At 43.9% G+C, this 20,044-nt stretch overlaps 1 protein-coding gene across 1 annotated transcript; it reads right to left on the minus strand.

Moving 5' to 3' along the window:
- Nucleotides 1-1,285: 1,285 nt before the first annotated feature.
- On the minus strand, nucleotides 1,286-19,778 carry c25h12orf75 (chromosome 25 C12orf75 homolog; the record flags this gene model as incomplete). The annotated part of the gene is made up of 6 exons (XM_083764160.1): nucleotides 1,286-1,329; nucleotides 1,880-1,914; nucleotides 3,074-3,153; nucleotides 5,764-5,799; nucleotides 7,133-7,157; nucleotides 19,736-19,778. 5 exons carry the CDS (start codon nucleotides 19,776-19,778, stop codon nucleotides 1,910-1,912), a joined length of 189 nt encoding a protein of 62 aa, XP_083620286.1. The 3' UTR covers nucleotides 1,286-1,329; nucleotides 1,880-1,909.
- Between the last annotated feature and the right edge of the window lie 266 nt (nucleotides 19,779-20,044).

Raw genomic sequence — 20,044 nt, forward strand, 5'->3', positions numbered from 1 at the left:
AAGTGTCATGAGTCTTCTGCTGCACGCAGAAGGCATTACGTAACCTTTCTGTGGCACATCTTGACTGACAACACCTTGCTTTGGCTGGTGCGCAGACAGATACAGCAGGGTGTCTAGAGGGGAGAGCGGCAGGAGGGGAAGGGGGGGGGGGGGGGGGGGGGTCAGACTTAAGCAACAACGACAGCTTGTTCTTTGCTTCTGTTTTCGAAGCACAGAGTCCCTGATTCAAAAGCGCCTGTCAACAATATCTTGGGATTGGAATATTCTGTCTGTCTGTCTGTCTGTCTGTCTGTCTGTCTGTCTGTCTGTCTGTCTGTCTGTCTCTGTCTCTCTCTCTGGCCTCATTCACACATACCAAACACCAATCAAGCAATATTTTTTGGGCCCACCACAATGCTTTTCCAATGGGAGTCACATGGTGACATTTGTGTTTGATTGCTGGTGGTGTTCTGCCCCTCCCCCCCTCATCAAACAAAAATGTTTGGTCAAACCATGTGACTCCCATTGGAAAAGCATTGTGGTGGCCCAAAAAACAAAACGACCAAACATTTGCTTGATTGGTGTTTGGTACGTGTGAATGAGGCCTCAATAAACTGGTGTGACTAATAACAATTGAGCAGTTGAGATGAATAACAGTCTAAGTCCATCATTTATTCTGACCCCCCCCCCCCCCCCCCCCCCCGAAAAGGCTAGGTGTCCTGACCCCTTATCCATAATTTATATACATTATGAATAATAGTGTGGACTGAGCCACTAAAAAACCCATAAAATAAAATAAATAAATTGTGTGGACTGTTATTTGTCTCGACAACTGCTCACTTATTGCACTGCAGGGGCTGTTGGTTTGGATGCCATGTCCCAAACAGCCTTCCCGTGTCTCCTCCACCTGAGAGAGAAAAAGAGAAAACATCTCTGGTGCTTCTTCGACCCAACAACTCTGATGGCTGTCGTCACAACTCCCACAGTCACCACTGTAGTCCCACGGTGCAGGGTGAGAGAGTGTACACCGCTGATATATACCCCTCTTTGCAATGTGAATAGTGATGATGGATTCATGTATACTCCCTGCTTCGTGCCACTATATTTCATCCCACCAGGCTGCTTGCGAAATGTGTGGCTGTGTCACCCACGTCACCCCGAGCCCTGGGGCGCAGTCTCCAGAGCCCCAGCTAGCTGTTATGTCCCCATCCTGTAACTGCACACATCGATGACAGATGGTGGAGAAAAGCCTGAGACCTTTAATATCCTGTGTGTGGCTGTGGATCGCGGTGAGCACATCCCCTCTGATCTGAGTGAGCGTGGCTCGAGATGAGTGAAGATGCTGGAATCCTGCCAAGAAAAAGACAGTGAGACATGTCATGCAGTGTTAATTTCGTCTGCTAAAAATATGGCGAATTTTTTTGATGATATGATATGATATATGATGATGATAAAAACTATGACTGACATTTTGTCAACAACTAACTGACGGAAATGTTAGGGAGGACTAGTGCAGAAAAGATCAAGACAAGTCATTTTATGCTAGTGTCACGCTCACGCTACAAAATGTACAAGCTCACAATGCTCCGTATACTCTTTAAGAGTTGAACACCACAGTAGTCATGGTATTTCTTACTACGAAGAAATGTTAACAAGATAAGGTTATAAAACACATTTCGGTTCAGTCTGTGTCACCAGACTTAGCTCTTGTTCAGCAGCCAACCCATTTATACTTGGTGTAACCTATACGTTGTTTTACCTTTACCCCAACATTTTTAGTAGCAGTAGTTTTGAAGATTATATTGTTTTGAAGAAAACGCAAAATGGTCGAAAATCGTGTCCAGCCAGGCAGAGACAATTTAGATAAACCTGTATTGATTGTAAATCCAGGGACACTTACCCATTGTACATTTTTGCCTTTCCATGTCTGCTAATCTGCAAAAGGAGGAAAAAGGAATGTGGTTGCAGTTACAGAATATTTAGTTAATTATTTGTTGTGATCTCAGCATTATAATGTATTTTGTTCTCAACTGCGAACTGCCATGAAATGTCTCCAGTGGTATACATAACGGCAGTTAGTTGTGCTGGCAGATTATAAAACACGAGAACGTTAGCCCCACCGACTTCAAATTCGACATACGCGTTCCACACGTGCAGTGCCCGGTGTCGAGTCGGTCGGACCCCACGGTTGTCCAGAACCGCCCAAAAAGGTCTCTGCCCGGGCTCTGGACCGGGCCCCTGCCCAGGGTCCATATATGGAGCTATAGCCTGTTCTGACCTCACAACACTCCATATTTGGGCATGGCTGACAGAGAACTCCATATATAGGAATAAAGGGACACATACAGAAATCTGACATCATTCTGACATAAAAAGGGACACAGACATAATATATCTGGGTGGTCATTCCAAGTAGGCCAGTGCCCAACGGGCACCGCCGTAGAGGACCCACGGGCACCTCTCTAGTAATAGCTAATATAAGTAAATGAAAAAGTTCAGTCAGATAACTCACAAATATATTTAACAAATATGTATATAGAGAATACAAGTGAATTCAAGTGTGCCATATTTTATGTTGGCGTTCGGCTCTGCTGCATTTTTGTCCCTGCTCGGAACAATTAAACACCACCATTAAACATTAAGAGCACAATTACACCCCCCATGGGGAACAATTACAAACAAATAGCCGATCCCACTGGTGGTGCTGGGGAGGCGGTGGGAGCAAAACAAACAGGCGCATACCAACAGTCCAGGGACAAAATAATGACAGCAGGAGGAGGATAGCAGGAAGAACAGAGACTGATGTGAGCTTAAATAACCCGGCAATAAGCTTAGCTGACTGCCTGGTCAGCGTATGGTGTATGAATCATGAGTAGTAGAAATACGCTTCCTAATGCGTCCATGAGCATTGTGTGAACCTGAAGCCCCTCGAGTATACCTGACTGAACTAACTCTGCAAACTCAGAATAGTGCTGTCATTATTACAATTACACGAACAGACTAGAACGTCGGAGCACAGATCTCTGCCAGGCAATGCCTACAGTACATCATGACATGACATCAATGTTGAGTAGCTATACGATGCATTACAGACCTTTAAGTGTGGATTTGGACTGACTAGTAGCCACTGTGGACATGTCTACTGGGAGACCCACATACACCCCGCCATAGTTCCTGAGAAGAGATTAGAATAGAATATTATAAGATTCCCTAAAAACAACAAAAGTGTCCCTTAAGCCAGTTGATACTTACCATTTGTATCTGTGGAACCCCAATCTACACTGTAACATATTCTGTGTTACATTAAAGGAGAATTCCATGCTAGAAGGTTTTCTTACCTTTATTTGTAGTTGTTACATCCCCACCAAAGCGCATTATTGGTAAGAAAGCCTTCTAGCATGGAATTCTCCTTTAACTCTGAGGGCCATATATCCTGCACTCAGTGCAAATTGGCGCAAAAACACAGCATCATTGCTTTGGTGGTTTCTAACCACTGCAGTGGTCATTTTCACACCCAGCATGTAGTACTTTCACCCATCTATGGGCCCATTTGTCTTAAAATCAGTTGTGGTTTGGCGTGTAGCCATCTTGGATTCTTAAATTTTTCCTTTTAAGGACCCCCAAATTGATAGGTATTTAGACAATCTGAAAATGTTTTGTGCCAGGGACCAGTAGACAAGTAGAGAAATATAAGGTTTCCATATTTATTTTTTCATATTTTGTACAAGCTTGTAGTGAGGCACAAATTGGCGACATGCAGTGAGCTTTAAGTGTACATGTAGCAAAGCCCTCAATCCACCTGCAGTTCCTGACATCATTAATATCACATTATTAATGCTACTCATGTAGGTGGTCACATGCTTTTCAATTCGACAATAAAGCCTCTCCGACCTGCTCACGCCAAAACACAGCCATCATTTGGAGATGAAAGATAACCCCTAACATTTTATCCGCCGTCTATCCAAATCGCAGTTGGACACGCTACCCGAGGTGCAGCTTTAAAACTGCAAGGTACTACCATGCGCCATAGATCCTCCAGATAGGGCCCTGTGAGAGTGTACAAAACAACACAATGTTTTCCACTGTGGGTCCATTTGTTTCCGTTTTGTACTCTCTTGCAGAAAAAAAGAAAAAGAACAACTAAATAATACCAAACCATTTAGTTCCCAACTACAGTGTCAATCGTTCAGCTGTGAATGCCTTAGTTGGAACCCCCCCTCTCCTGGGCAATCACATTGAGTATAGTATACCAGTGAACTCCAAGTTCAGCCAGACAGATTTTGACGAGATAGATTAAATAGATTAAAAGTATTTATTAAAATAAATATTTTATATGAACTTAATTCGTTATTTATTACTGTAGTCTACTTAATTAGTCTATTAAGTCTGAAGTTGTACTGGCATCGGTCTAGGGACCAATTTCCTCCTGCTAATGTCCTCTGCAGCATCTCAGCATTCCATTAGGTAGCTGCTGAACATTGGTGCCTTGAGACAAGTATGCCACCACAACAGCGTTAACAATCATAGATGGCATACAACAGATCTCATAATATAAGGCTCAAAGAGGGGTCTTTGGTGGGTTCCAGGGGGTCCAACATTAGTTAATACAGCATCACACAATAACACAATACATTTTCAGATGGGGTGTGCATGGCCAAATATTATATTAATTTGGGCGTCCTTGGCACAACAAGTTTTAGAACTAACTAACTACTGACGTAAGGCTGCCAAGTCGGATAAGGCAAAAATCAAGCAGTGCAGCAGGTGCCCTGAGCCTTTGATTAAACAGCGGTCTGTTATTGAGCTCAGCTGTCTTTATTCAGAAATAAACACGCCACTGAATTCAGTGATTGACCAATCAGAATCATGTAGCCAAAGAACCAATAGCTAGTATAGCATCAGTGATCTCACAATAAGGGTCTTATTCCAGTAAGCAGTGTATTACGATCCAAAAACCATATTATTTTGTTTAGTTTTGTTTTGTTTTTGAGTGGTGCATAACCGCTCCAATAAACAGCTATCGTATGTCTACTTGAGTACAGAAAGCTGCAATACCACTGGGTGACCTAAAGTGGCACTGTCGCACCGCACTCGGTTCACACATTGGTGTGATTTTGTTTAGGAGCCCTACAAGATTTATTGTAGCCTATAATGAGAATTGTACACAAAACACCTAGACAGTGCGAGTGAAGTGTTTGGGGCGGCAAGAGTTACTTTTAAAGCTGTCCTTGGGATCTAATGCATTGATTCATATGTTGTTTGAATTAATCTGTGAATAGCATTATTGTAACAGTATAAGTTACTATAAGAGCTGCACTATAGATAGTCCTCTAGCCTCAGGACACAAAGCCTGGATTTATAACTATCCCAAATGACCTGTCTAAGACGTTCCATTGGACTGTTTTTATTGATGTTTCTTGTAATTGATTTTAGATTTGTATATTGATCAGAATAAAGACATTCATTAATTCATTCTTTCATTCATTCATTCGTTAAACTCCCTGTCGGTGAATTATCTCCCGGCAATGACCACCTAGCCATTATCCCGCTTATTACATTTTGAGAGCAATGTTTAGCTGTAAATGACATTGTGTGTGTGTTTACATGGCTGTCATGTTGGAAACAGCAGTAAATCAAGCGTCTGCAGCCAGGTGCTCCGAGGGTTTGATTAGGAGTGTTATAGAGCAGAGTGGTCATTATCCAGAAATAACAGACCGATGAATTCAGCGATTGACCAATCAGAATCAAGCATTTAACCAAGCCATGTAATAAAGTGTTATATACCTTCTTTTTTCATCGTCTGGCGAGGGCTCTTCTGTCCTGATGGAGACAAAATCACAGGTCAGATTAGCCTTTAATGACCACAAACCATGCTGTAGGCTACACACATTTAGAACAACTCCAAAGATCTCAATTTCAAGCCAAGCTATCTTGAGAATCTGTTATTTTCTGCAAGCAGTAGAATCAATAAACCTATTGTGTTGTTTCATCATCAAATGCTTTTTCTGAATGAAAGTGGAGCAAATGATGAAAGAAGTATTACTGCTGTGACTGGTAATTGCATTGCAACATTTGTGAATAGGTTACAAGGTTACAAGGTTTTTCTTTTCAAAGATTATTATTTGTTTCTAGTTGCAGTGAGAAAGAGACATGGCAAGCTGTAATCAAGGAGGCTAAGCACGCGTGTGAGTCCTCCTACTGACTGCTGGATGTCTCTACCAGAGTTAAACACACACACGGGTGTTTTCAGCCCTCAGCTGTATATCTGTAAGAAATACAAGGGGTTGGGCCATGCAGCAGCAAGCCCAACCCAGTAGTCACTTTGAGTAACACCACACAAAGCCACGGGGGAAATGTACTGTATGTTGGACATTACTATTACTAACCCTACCCCAAACCTAACCCTAACCGCAAGCACGACGCAATGTATATCGGAAACCTTTTTTTTCTTCTTTTTTTTTAAGTTGTTTGCGGTGGACAAAAAATGATGGCATGAGCAGGATGAAAGTCTATTGCCTAGCGGCTAACGAGCCATGCTACGAGCTGGCTGCTGGAATGCATTTCTAGAGTCTACTAGATGCTAACACGCCCAACTCATGTAAAAGAAAATTAAAAACCCCGCCCAGTAAGGGAGGGGTAACAAAAGCCATGCCCAGTATTTCTTGAAGGAATAGCTGAGGGCTGATTTCACCCAACACCTTATGAATGTTGAAGGATAATATAATAGAACCGTCCATTTCATATGTCGTTCTTCTGACAAGAACATTTATCGTCTCTGTCGGGTGGAAACCGTTTGTCCAAATGTCCAAAACCGTTGCTTTTCCAGGATTCAAATTCAAAAGCATCATAAGTAGCAGATCTACAAGCTTGAAACATTTTCATCGTGCCGCGTTACAAGCGTGCGGATCTGGTGCTTTCGATGCGTTTGTGTGACGCTGTAGTATGAAAGAATAACAAACAGCGTTATCATCAATCATGGACAATTTGATTCATTCAGATTATACATGCCAGAGGCCACAGTGGCCGAATTTCTTTTTTCTGACCACTCTGATAGTAAATTATTGTGCCAGCATTAAGACAGGTGCATGTGCAGACCTTCTCCTGTTGTTCACAATTTGATCACAAGAGCTGCAGACTGACATGTAACACTTACACTTCTTTGGAGGCCTCCGCTGGTCCTGCAGATGCAATAAAAATGGAGAAAAAGGATCAATATTTAACCCAAACGTATTTATTTATAAAGTTAGGTTAATGCATTCTGGGGAGACATTTCAAGGATCTTTCTTGTTAACAAGCATTTTGTCGTGTAATTATGTTGAGTATTATGTTACAGTGAAATCGAGAAACCAGTCAAATCCCATAATATCCGTCCTCTCGCACATGGACAACAAGCAGCTGAAGGACAAATATACATGTACTGTATGCTGTTTGTTGACTACAGCTCAGCCTTCAACACCATTGTCCCAGCGAAACTGGACACAAAGCTTGACACAAAACTTGTGCAAATAAATACAAAACCTCCACGACACTACAGGTCGTGAGAATGGGCAGGCTGGGCAGCATCACATCTGACCCCCTGACCCTCAACACTGGAACACCCCAGGGATGCGTGCTGAGCCCTCTCCTCTACTCGTATGACTGCACAGCCACACATGACTCCAACACCATCATACACGTACACGGACGACACGACAGTGATAGGCCGAATTGTCGACAACGACGAATCTGACTACGTAGACGAGATCAACATACAGTACTGGTACTCTGGTATCAGGAGAACAACCTCTCCCTCAATGTCGTCAAGACCAAGGAGCATGGCATGAGTCTGCCATCAGGACACTGAGCAAGGCATGAGTCAGTGTCTCTGATGTCATCGACACTGGGCTCACTTCATGCTTTTGTGCACTGCTCCTCCTTGTGGATAGGGGGGGGGGGGGGGGCTGTCTTACTGAGACAACATGTAGTCCAGGAAAAAATAGAGCCTAGTGTCCATGACATCAGAGACACTGCATGGGTCACTGCTAAAATCTAATATATATAATACCACATATTAGACACATAAAGACCCCCAGGAAAGTGTTGTAAATCTTCTAAACGTCATTAACATATATTTCTTTGCAAAAAGGGTGAAGTTTCCCTTTAAGAGTATTGATCAGGGACTTTCCCTCGTTAACAAAAGTGGCGTAGTCTTAGCAGGTTTATCAAGTAACTTTTATTGGGTTCACTGAAATATGCACCTCGCACTTTTACACAGTGCACTTTAAATATATATGAATGTGTTCTCAAGAGTTGGTCAGCAAATGATAAAAGTTTCTATGTGACTCATTCGGCCACTGGTCACAATAGCATGTAATGCACACTGTCAAATACGGCGTGAGACGCATTGCATCTTTGACCCATTTAGGCTCGATGTCTTCTAAATCCTGACAGTTTTCTGAAATACCTATGTTTCTGTATCAGTGGTGCTCAATATTTCATGCCAAGGACCCCAAAAATGATATTGAATTGGCCCCCAACCCCCATCTGAAAATATGTTATTCCAGGAACACCCCAGAAGCAAATATTTGAGTAAAAATGGGTTAACCCAACCTCTTATCTAACAGCTCCCTGTCTGCTCTTTCAGAACCCGCCACGGACAGAAATCAATGAAGCAAACCATAATGGCTGCCATTAAAGCACCACTGTAAGTGCTCCTTTAATTGCGGTGAGGTGACTGCAAAGAAACAGAATAAGTCTGCTGGCTTTGCGGCTGCCAGTGATTTGGATGAGGCGTGCGTGCGTGCGTGCGTGCTTGCGTGCGTGGAGGGTCTTATAGAGAGCACTGTCGATCCATGTCTGAGAGATTTCAATGGGCTTCTTCCTTCTAGTGATCTGGTCCCTAATATCACTGAGTCTGCAGTTTAAGGCTGGGTTTAAATCAATAACCCCATTATTTGCCTCGATTGCGACTTTGAAGAAAAAAACATATTGTTGCCTTTTTTCATAAATTAATGCCCTAGACTTGAGTATACGACAGCGGCACACAAAACCATCAAAAGTAGCAGATCTTCAAGCTCGAAACCCGTCGATACTTGAACGTACAATAGTCATTGAATTTGAATCCTGAAAAATACCAGTTTTGGACATATGAGGTTTCCACCATGAGAAAGATGATTACAGTAGGCCTATGCAGTGATATTGTGACAGGCCTAGCCTAGGACTAGTGATGTGAATCTTCACTGGCCTCACAATTCGATTATGATTCATCTGTTGATTACAATTGATTCTGTTTCAATTTGTCTAAGCAGTTAGTTACATTAATTCCTGTTTTATAGAAAGCAGTTTAATGTGCATATTATGTATATTCATCCTTCAAACATGAATGTCTTAACATTAAATTGTAAACCAAAATTAATAAAATAGTGTAGGGTTAACAGTGTTGATCTACCTGAGCAGTGTTCATTATTTATGACTGGCGCTGCTAGGGTTGCCAATCGGCAACCATCCCTTGAAATATGGAATCATCCCTTATTTGGAAACTAAAAGACTACATGACTCTTATTGAACTGATAATAATAACATTCCTGGGGGTCTGGATGTTCCAGGGACCCCCTGGGGACCCCCACACGGTAACTCTGTAATTTCTCGACCGTTTCGGATGTGGGCGGCTTGGCGGAACCAGGCTGGCACCCTGGGCGCGTTCCTGTGGGTATGGAAGTTCCGGGGACCCCCCCACCCCGGGGACACCCACACGGAGTTGCAACACTCACTTCTTGTACGGGAGTGATTTTTTATCTTTTTCTGGGCATCCCTTAAATTGTAGGTAGTTATGGCAAGCGTAGTTTCGTAAAATGGCCCAATTGGACCATTTCAGCCCATTTACAACCATTACAAGCCACTTTTGGACCGCAGCACCAGTAGTATACTCTGTTTCTCATAATATTTGTATGTCCATGGCAAAAATTGAATTTTGACAAAAAGGTCCACCACAATGAACCCTGTCCTACATACTATGCCCAGTAGTGCTATAGCGTAGTACAGTTTATGCATAGAGAAGAACTAGATTGAATAATATGTGATTGTCTCTGGAAGATGATACGGAGAAAGAATGATTACACACAAGAATGAACTTTGCACAAGAAATAGTTGTGTGTCTGCTGACATGACACGGGGCCTATTCAGGAAGCCTCAGCACACTGGGGCCTGATATTCAGGAAGCCTTAGAAAAGCCTCACAAAAGCTTACATTCATATCCAAGGGTGCACATGTGGGGGCACAACAGTATCGATATGGAATGTCCATTAGTCTATGAAATGCAAGGACACAGCCAGTTGAATGAACAGAGACATTTTTGTGACATACACTTTGGTAGAGGTGGTGGAATATTTGACTTAAGAAGAATTAACAATACCACAATATATAAATTCTCCTGTTACAAGTAAAAGACCTGTGTTCAATGTAATGTTACTTACTAAAAATACAAAAGTATTGGCATCAAAATATATATAGTACCAAAATATACTAAGTACCAAAAGTAAAAGTACTAAATTGGTTGAAAATAACAGCGGTGAGCTTGTAGCCTATAGGCATAAAATAGGGCTAAAGTGGTTAATGTATGCTAAGTTACTTTACACCACTGGGTAGAGGTATATAAATGTAGTTTAAATGTGTCCAGTGTTGAGGGTCAGGGGGTCAGATGTGATGCTGCCCAGCCTGCCCATTCTCACGACCTGTAGTGTCGTGGAAGTTTTGTGTCAAGCTTTGTGCTCCATTAATTGGTAATTGAAAAGTATCCCACTAACATGGTGAAACAATACTAAAACTAAAGCCATATCAGGTTTTTGTTTTGTTCGATTGTGTTCTGAAAGAATGAGCTTAAAGTTCAAGGCAAGGTAACAATATGCAACCGTAGAGAAAAGTATTCGCACACCTAGAGTAGAGGCTTAGGAGCAGGTGCGTAGGCACATCAATGATAAAATAGAAAAATACGTCCACACTCCGCACACTGTGGATCTGCTTGCAGACAATACCGGAAAGTTGCCTTCAAAATAAATCTATTCTATTATACCGAGCAGATCCACAGTGTGTGGATGTATTTTTCTATCTATATATATTTTTCTATTTCTATCTGCTTTTCTTTAATTGTAACTCTATTATTAACTCTTACGGTTTATTCTGAAAACCTACATATCCTGTCAGTCGGTTGGTCGGTTGGTCGGTCACGTCTCCATATATGGTCACGCCTCGTGACATTATGCCTCCATATATGGTCACGCCTCGTGATATGTCACGCCACCATATATGGCCGTCTCCATATATGAAGATCGCAACACTGACCTCATCAAACCCTGGATAGCCATACATGGAGAACTTAAGACTGGATCATCACCTAGATCTATACTGTATGGAGCCGGCAAGCGACTCTACATCTGACCTCAAACCTCAAACCCTTAGATCTCCATATATGGAGCTGACCTGTTCTGACATTCCATTATGTTGATCTGACCCCCCATGCCAAAGCGCCAGCTCTCTCCCAGCATTCTGCCGTCATGCAGGCGGACCCGACCTCATTTCTCGCCCTCAGGGCCTGCCATGCCTGAAGGCATGGGGAGAGAGTATGTTTTGCACTCTGTCCGTCCGTGTGTCCGTCCGTGTGTCCGTCCGTCTGCCTGTGAACAGCTAAATCTCCGGCACCGGAGAACCTCTGCCCCCAAATTTCCAGAACGGCCTGTTATAGCACCACCAGGAGGCAGACTTTTGAACAATTCTTTTATATTACTCCTCTTCTGTCCAAAAATCCCGCAAATTGTTACACACTATCTCTATAGTCATGTGTTCAAGATGGATCTGTCCGATATTTGATATTCCATCCTAATTGGCTAACATTGGCTTTCAAAGTTTGCAGGATTGGCCCTTTTGAAACAAAAAGCCTCAAATCATGAACGCAGCGTGCAATTTACATGAAAGTGGTCACGTGACTGGGCTGCGCCATAACACTTTCATGGACACTTTTATGGGAGCCAAACTCACACCGGAATTGCAATGAATACATGGCAGTGAATGGAGCCGGCTGTACCAGCTCATAACAAACATTATTTATAAACAATTGAGACCTTTTGTAAAGTAATCACTTCTGGAAAATAACAGAAGACATATCACAGGTTGTTTTCCAATTACTTTTCGATGTGCACAGAGTGCACAGTATATAATTTTATCTGAGGATCTAAACAGCAGCAGGTATCGTTTCTGGCTCCGAAGTATCGCAAGATTTGGCTGCCAGACAGGAAACGGTGGGAAGTCTTGCGATACTTGGTGCGTTCAGAAAGGTGCTTTTTGCTCTTTAGATACCATACGACCTCAATAAAAATTACACAGTGTACACATCGAATAGCAACACAGCAGACAATAATGTGTTACATGATGTTCTGTTATTTTCCAGAAGTGATTACTTTAAAAGGTCTCAATTGTTCATAAATAATGTTTGTTATGAGCTGGTCCAGCCGGCTCCATTCACTGCCATGTATTCATTGCACTTCCGGTGTGAGTTTGGCTCCCATGAAAATGTCCATGAAAGTGTCATGGCGCAGCCCAGTCACGTGACCACTTCTGTTTCTTCTCAAAGCTTCCTTGACTAGGCTGAGGAATATATGTTATAGCGCCACCAACAGGTGTTTTTGCTGTCAGTAGTACGGGCATGTCGCTGCAGTTTGTAGGGGAAGTAGGAGGTGTGGGAGATGTGGGGTGGAAAGCTGCAAGGAGGAATGCAGAGAGAAACGGGAACCAGCAAAGTGCCTACATTGTGGAGGTGAACATTATGTATAGGGTCGTAACAGTGTCCCAGGAAAGTGAAGGAGATCCAAGTGAGTAAGATCAGAGCAGGAAAGAAGCTGTCATACGCTGAAGCGGTAAAGCGAGTGGAGGGGAGCAATGCAAGGATGGCCTCACAACAGGCTGAACAGGAACCTCTGAGGGGGAAAGTGCAGGAGCTGAGAGGGGTATATCTATGGACAAGAAAAGGTTTCTGCCATTTATTGCCATGGTGATTAATTTTGTGGCGGAGATAAACGGCAATGATGTTGGATGCAGGGAGAAGGTTTCTGGATGTGATGGATGTTTAGTGCAGAGGATCTGGACATAATCTTGAGAGAGGGATTCACACCTGCGTCTAGGAGGCCCATAACAGAGCGGACAAATGTTGTGCAGACACTAAAGTGCTAGGCAGCTGGGACATGCTGTTTATGGATCATGCATTCACAGTGACATACGTATAGGAAAATGTGTAAAGAGCAGCCGGTGTCCTTTCCTGTCGAGCCTCAGGTGACACCACGGATGATATACGAGAGTCGTGACTCATCGACTGACAGACAGTCATGAGAATATGCTGATTTCTCTGAAATCCATTGGAAAATGTGAGTGTGTATGGGGGTCTCAAATAGAAACAATAGAGCACGCACATGCACTAACTAAACGCCAGGTGCTGGGCTGAGGTCAATATAATAGAAAAGAAAGTAAGGTCCGCACACTGGACTGGACTGAGCTCGTCTGATGAAGAGCTGTGAGGCTCCAAACGTCATGTCCCCTGTGGTGAGAGAATACAACCTTAAGTTTCAGTCCGGTTCAGTCCAGTGTGCGGTCCTTACCTTCTTTTCTTTTGTGTATGGGGGTCTGTCACCCAGAAATGAGGACAGCTCCCATCAATCTCTTAGAAAGAAAACCACACCTGTGTGAACTGAGTGGTGTGGGATGTTCTAAACAGACATAGCGGTTCGTACTCTAAACAGACATTTCGTACATACATACCCATGCGGCCGTCATTGGGGCGGTTAGGGCCATAGAGCTATAATATATCTAGAGAACGGATTGAGGAGCGACAGCCCCACCCCCCGCTATTCACTTCAGTGGAAGTTGCTCAGTGGCGTTTTGAAGGACCTGGAAGAACGACAAAGTCTTCCGGGTAGTACCCCTCGAGCGTTGATATGATTGGTTGGCTCCTATCATAGTACGGAATGGAATGGAATGGAAAATACTTTATTAATCCCAGAGGGGAAATTGATTTGTTACAGCAGTAACAGGCAGCCAGCGTTACGCAGTACCCCTCGCACTGTTCTTGTGGTACCTCTGCGTCACGTCCTACGTCACAAATTCATTCATAAATTTAACCTGGGCCCAGCCCGCCTGCAGTACCAGGTTTTGACCAGTAGGGAGACAACTTCAATGCTGCCCAGCCATGCTCAACACTATGGATGCAAAATGGGTTGGATGTCATTTGCAGGACGATGAAGCCAGTGGACAGTGGAGGAAACACAGGGTTGCGTACGTGTCCCACTGGCTGTCTGTGATTATGTTAAACGAGCTAGTACCTGGCTGGCACTTGTAAATCTTTCCCCCTACTATCATTTTGCATTTTAGGACAGACTGAAAATGACTTTATACTTGAATACATTTGAACCCAGGATATCTGAAGGGAACATTCGCCAAACATAGCCGACCTACAAGCTCACAATTCGTGTCACAATGCGTCTAGTTCTGTTTTTGGTGAAGACAGTTGGTGTAGAGGGAAAATAACTATACAGTGTCCGTCTAGCGGGTCTAAGTGATTAAACTGAAGTGATGTTGTTCAATTCCAAATATGATCAAAATATTCAAAGGCACCCCTGGGCATGCGTCACTGCACCCTAGGGTGACACGGCACACACTTTAAGAAACACTGTCTAGTCTGTATAGTGATGGAGACACAACAATTTCATCTTGCTTTGTTTTCTTACACATTGATTCAATCTGATCTGTCGTGAAATTAAAGATCAGATTGAATCAGTGTGAAAGAAAACAAAGCAAAGAATCTATTTCCTTCACCGTGTAAGATCCTTTGGTGCTAGACGGATTCTTCTTTTGTTTTTCACTTGTTATTATGAGTTGTTCTTCAGTACTGTAGTACCACCTGGTATGGATGTTTGTCTGTAGCCTTAAAGTCACAACTGCTACAACAACTAAACATTTGTTCAAAGATTGTTGGACAACCACTTCAGAGGCTCTAGTCTATACATCCACGTATGATAACAGCATCCGAAGGTTAGCAAGGAATATCACCTCTAATACTAGCCATGTTTTGCATGGAGAGTATAGGTTGCTGCCTTCAGGAAGGAGATGTGTTCCAGCATACAATAAGGTCAGACTGAAGAGGTCTTTTGTCCATCAGTCGACTCTGAGGCTTGATCAGGATTTTGGCCAGGACTAGACTGAGCTGTGGACATTGCTCTCTGCACTTATGTTTCTATATATGTAACTGTACTTTCTGGTTTTGTCCTGTGTTATGTCAAATGTGTGTGTATACTGTATGTGTTGCATACAATACAAGGCTGCTGGGTCGCAAAACAAATTCCAGTGCAAACTGACAATAAAGTACTATATCTTCTTTTTACTTTTAGCAATAACTCACAGGTCATGGCATTGGCTGCTGCCGCAAAACCAATTTCTACAAGCTACGAAATCCACAAGTTATATAGAGGTCAGGCTATAGTACACACTGTTGCTTTAATGTACAGTGTAGTGACGGAGACGTTCTTCACAGTAGCACTAACCTACAGTATATAGGTCATAGCTGCTGCCGTACCAGACCTTTACTTGTAACAGAGTATTACATTGCACTGATTGCACTGCAGTATTAATACTTACAAAAGAGTACTTTTTCCACCACTGTAACTCTGTGTGAACAGCTGTTGTTGATTACATAAGGAAAAGCAAGGTGATCTTGACTGAGAGAGAGAGATGAAGCAGGGACCCCCTGTCTTTTTCATAGATTTCATAGAGAGATCCATACACTTGATGGACAGCACTGTCATCAGTATACAGTATATGGGTGTATTCATGTTGATGTGTATTTCCAGACATTTAACCTCTCTTTTTGCAGAAAATAGCAGATCTAAAAGCACATTGCGGGCTTGTCGATCTGCTAGTTCTCTTCAGAATAGGGTTGCTAGGGTTTAAGTGGATTTGATGGACTCCCTGTAGTAACTCTGAGGTCCCCTATGAGTCCCGGAGGCCCTGTTGAAGACCCCCTGTTGAAGACCCCCTGTTGAAGACCCCCTGCTCTAGGCTTTATGGATGAAAACACCACCTGGAGCACCACTTACAGTATAATACTATAGAACTACAGCCACTTACTGTATACTACTAACACTACAGCCAGCAAAGACCAAGACAGACCAACATCAATGAAAGTCCTGTTTGACTGTTTGAACCCACAGGGTGTATATATATGTGTGTGTGTGTGTGTGTGTGTGTGTGTGTGTGTGTGTGTGTGTGTGTGTGTGTGTGTGTGTGTGTGTGTGTGTGTGTGTGTGTGTGTGTGTGTGTGTGTGTGTGTGTGTGTGTAAAATATAGCTCATGGCATGAATCACATGATGCAGTAGTAAGTTGTCCCTCTCTAGTTCTCTGTATATAGTCCCTTCCTTATGGAAGATCCATCCTTTTTACAGTATATTTGATTATATTCAAAGATCAGAAGATAGTTGAAGAACATTTTGAAAATGGCGAAAGGATTGGTTATTTTCGCTATTTCCGCAATAATTTGAAGGCTATGGCTATTTGGAGGGGGGCCCGTGGAAACCATGGAAACCGCAACAGGTCCACTTAAAGTATACTTAGTTGCACACTACCACCGTAGCTGTGTGGATACGGCACAACGGACAAAGCAGGCCAATAAATGTTCCCCGTTTGGATTTTTTTTTGAGAAAACCAGTCATTCCTGCGGTCCACCATGTTGTCTCCTATAGCTACTAGAGCAGGTCTAAGGACCCTTAGCTGAGAGAGATGAAGCAGGGACATGGATTCATGTTAATGTGTATTTTCAGACATTTAACTTAAAACTCTCAATACTTTGTAAACTTGAACCTTTAAGCTCAGTACTTGGTCTACCTTTTTCCCTGTGCACCAAACCTCCGAAAATAGCCAATCATGCAAGCTGCTAAACTTGTAGGTCATAGCAGAGCTCTCTTGTAGAACTGCTACCTTTGGCTCTGTACTTGGTCTGCTGTTTTTACCCTGTACACAAACATGTTCGGCGGAAATAGCCGATCTACAGGTCACAACGGGTCACAGGCGCGATGTGAGCCTGTAGATCTGCAATTTTCTGCAAATTTTCCCCGCAGAATAGGGTTCAAGTGGCTAGAGTCAAACTGTGGTCCACCATGTTTTCTCCTATAGATGAATCCACACAGGGGTGCCCTGGGCGCAGCCATTACTGTAGCTAATCAGCACTGCATGATTAGCCAACATGTGCGTAGCCAGGTGTAGCTAATGAGTGCTGATTACACCTCAGTAATGGCTGGGTCCCATCTGCTTCAAGTCAGCCAGGGTAACACCACTCCTCAAGAAACCAACTCGTGACCCCTCAGATGTCAAGAACTACAGACCGGTATCATTACTTTCCTTTCTTTCCAAAACTCTTGAACGTGTTGTCTCTAACCAGCTCTCTCTCCATCTCTCACAGAACAACCTGCTGGATCCCAACCAAGTCAGGATTAAAAAAGGCCCACTCCACGGAAACTGCACTCACAGTCACAGAAGCACTACATGCTGCCCAGGCTGCTTCCCACTCTGCAGTCCTGATTCTTCTAGACCTATCGGAGGCATTTGACTCCTAGCTCCTAGCTGATCTAGGCATCGGCGGGATGGTGCTGAAGTGGTTCTCCTCCTACCTCACTGACTGGACCTACCAGGTTTCTTGGAAAGGTTTGCTATCACCCTCCCATAACCTCCAAACTGGGGTCCCACAGGGATCTGTACTTGGTACCCTCCTTTTCTCACTGTACACTAAGTACCTTGGCACTATCATCTCTGCTCACAATATATCCTATCACTGCTATATCACTGACACACAACTGTTTCTATCCTTCCCTCCCTCTGCCACCCAGGTGGAAGAGCGCATCACTGCATGGCTGGCTGACATCTCACAGTGGATGTCTTCCAACCACCTCAAGCTGAACCCAGACAAGACTGAGCTTCTCTTCTTCCCAGCTAAGTCCTGCCCTATGCGGGAGCTAACTATTTACGTAGACAACGCCCTGGTAACGTCTGTCCCAAGAGCCAGGAACCTTGGTGTTGTCTTGGACAGTCAGCTCTTGTTCAAAACACACATCACAGCTGTCACTCACACGTCTCCCACCTTCTCCGCCCCCTCCATTGGCTCCCGGTCAATGCTGATGCTGGCATTCAAAGCAAACAAAGATATGCCCCCCCCCCCCCATATCTTGCAAGTATGATCGAACCCTACAAACACTCAGATCAGCCAACGCAGGGAAGCTGGAAGTACCTTCACTAAAAACGCTGGGACAATGCTCCCCACATCCTAAACTCTTCTCCCTTCTGGCTCCAAAACTATGGAATGCACTTCCCATTACAATCAGAACTGCAGCCTCACTCCCAATCTCCCGCCGTAGTCTGAAAAAACCCCTTTTCAGACTCCATCGTGGCCCGTAGCACTTGCCCTAGCCCCTTAGATAGCACTTTACGTAGACTTAGATAGCATTTTATACAGACTAGCATGTTACGTAGACAGCACTAGAATTGCATTTTATGTAGTCATAGCACTTTATAGTATTATATGAATAGTAATAGTAGGCTATAGTATAGTATAGTTTAGTTTCATTATATAGATATTAACTGTTACATTCTTAGCTTACGCATGTTTCATGATAGTCTGCTAAATGCCTAAATTGTTTATTGTCCTGCCAGGGAAAGATGGCCGCGTGAGAACAGCCGTGGTGCAGATAGACAACCGCACCTACACGCAATCCGTAGCACGACTAAATAAACTCCCAGCTTTGCCTGCCGATGCCACCGGCGGCTTGCCGAGGCCGCCGGCGCGAGAGAAGAGATCAAGAAGACTGGGGAGGATAAACCACGCCGCAAAACTCGTTGCCGTGAGTAGCACAGTTAGTGAACTCAAGCGTTTACTGGGGGGGAGTGTTGCCACGACAACGGGGGAGTGACATCGCCACGACTATAAAGCCTGAGTTGGAGAGGGCAGAAATCAGATCAGAAGATAGTAAGTAGGTCATTTATAACGGATATAACTACTACCTCCATCCAACTTTCAAGATACCTCAGCCCACAGTATTTCGGCTTCGTAATCAAGACTCCTAGATGTCTTTATTACAGTACACATGCATTAGTAATCAAGACTCCTAGATGTCTTTATTTAGTACACATGCATTAGTACACACACACACACACACGCGCGCGCAAGCGCACGCTCACAAACAGTATGGAGAACAAGCCACAGGCCAGGCAACTGCTGCGTGCAGAAAATAAATTTGTACTGATCTTCTTCGAGCCACACACACCCGATCACATACTGTACATGAGACAGATGAAATATACATAACATAACTGACACACACGCGCGCACACACACACACGCGCGCGCACACACACACGCGCACGCACACACACACACGCACATGTACACACGCACACACGCGCGCGCACACACACACACACACACACACACACACACACACACACACACACACGTGCATGCACACTTCACATGAACAGTACAAACACGTACAAACTGAAGGCAAGGTAACCCAGGCTCTGCTCCAGCACATCATTTACATTCAAATTCAAGCACACGCGCACACACACACGCACGCACGCACGCACGCACGCACGCACACACACACACACACACACACACACACACACACACACACACACACACACACACACACACACACACACACACACACACACACAGATGTTGGGCAGCACTCACCCCCTCCTGAGGTGCTGGTGGCTGAGGAATTCCCACAACCCATGTTGCATGCAGGACACAGTCGGCCAAGCCAACGTCGGTCCAGGCACAACGCCCACGCTTAGAGGGAAGAGCAAGAAGACAGCAGGAAGGAGAAGGAATGCCTAAACATTAATCACATAAAGAGGGACAGAGGGAGAGTACAGGGGGGAGCTGATAACACGATAAAAGAGAGGGAGAAATGGAAAGGAGGGAGGAGGGTGGGAAAGAAGAAAGGGAAGGAAGAGATGAGAAGAGGAATGTCTTTTTTCTTTTACACTGAGATCTCCC

Source organism: Protomyctophum parallelum (genome assembly GCF_964188405.1).
Source record: "Protomyctophum parallelum genome assembly, chromosome: 4".
Classification (NCBI taxonomy): domain Eukaryota; kingdom Metazoa; phylum Chordata; class Actinopteri; order Myctophiformes; family Myctophidae; genus Protomyctophum; species Protomyctophum parallelum.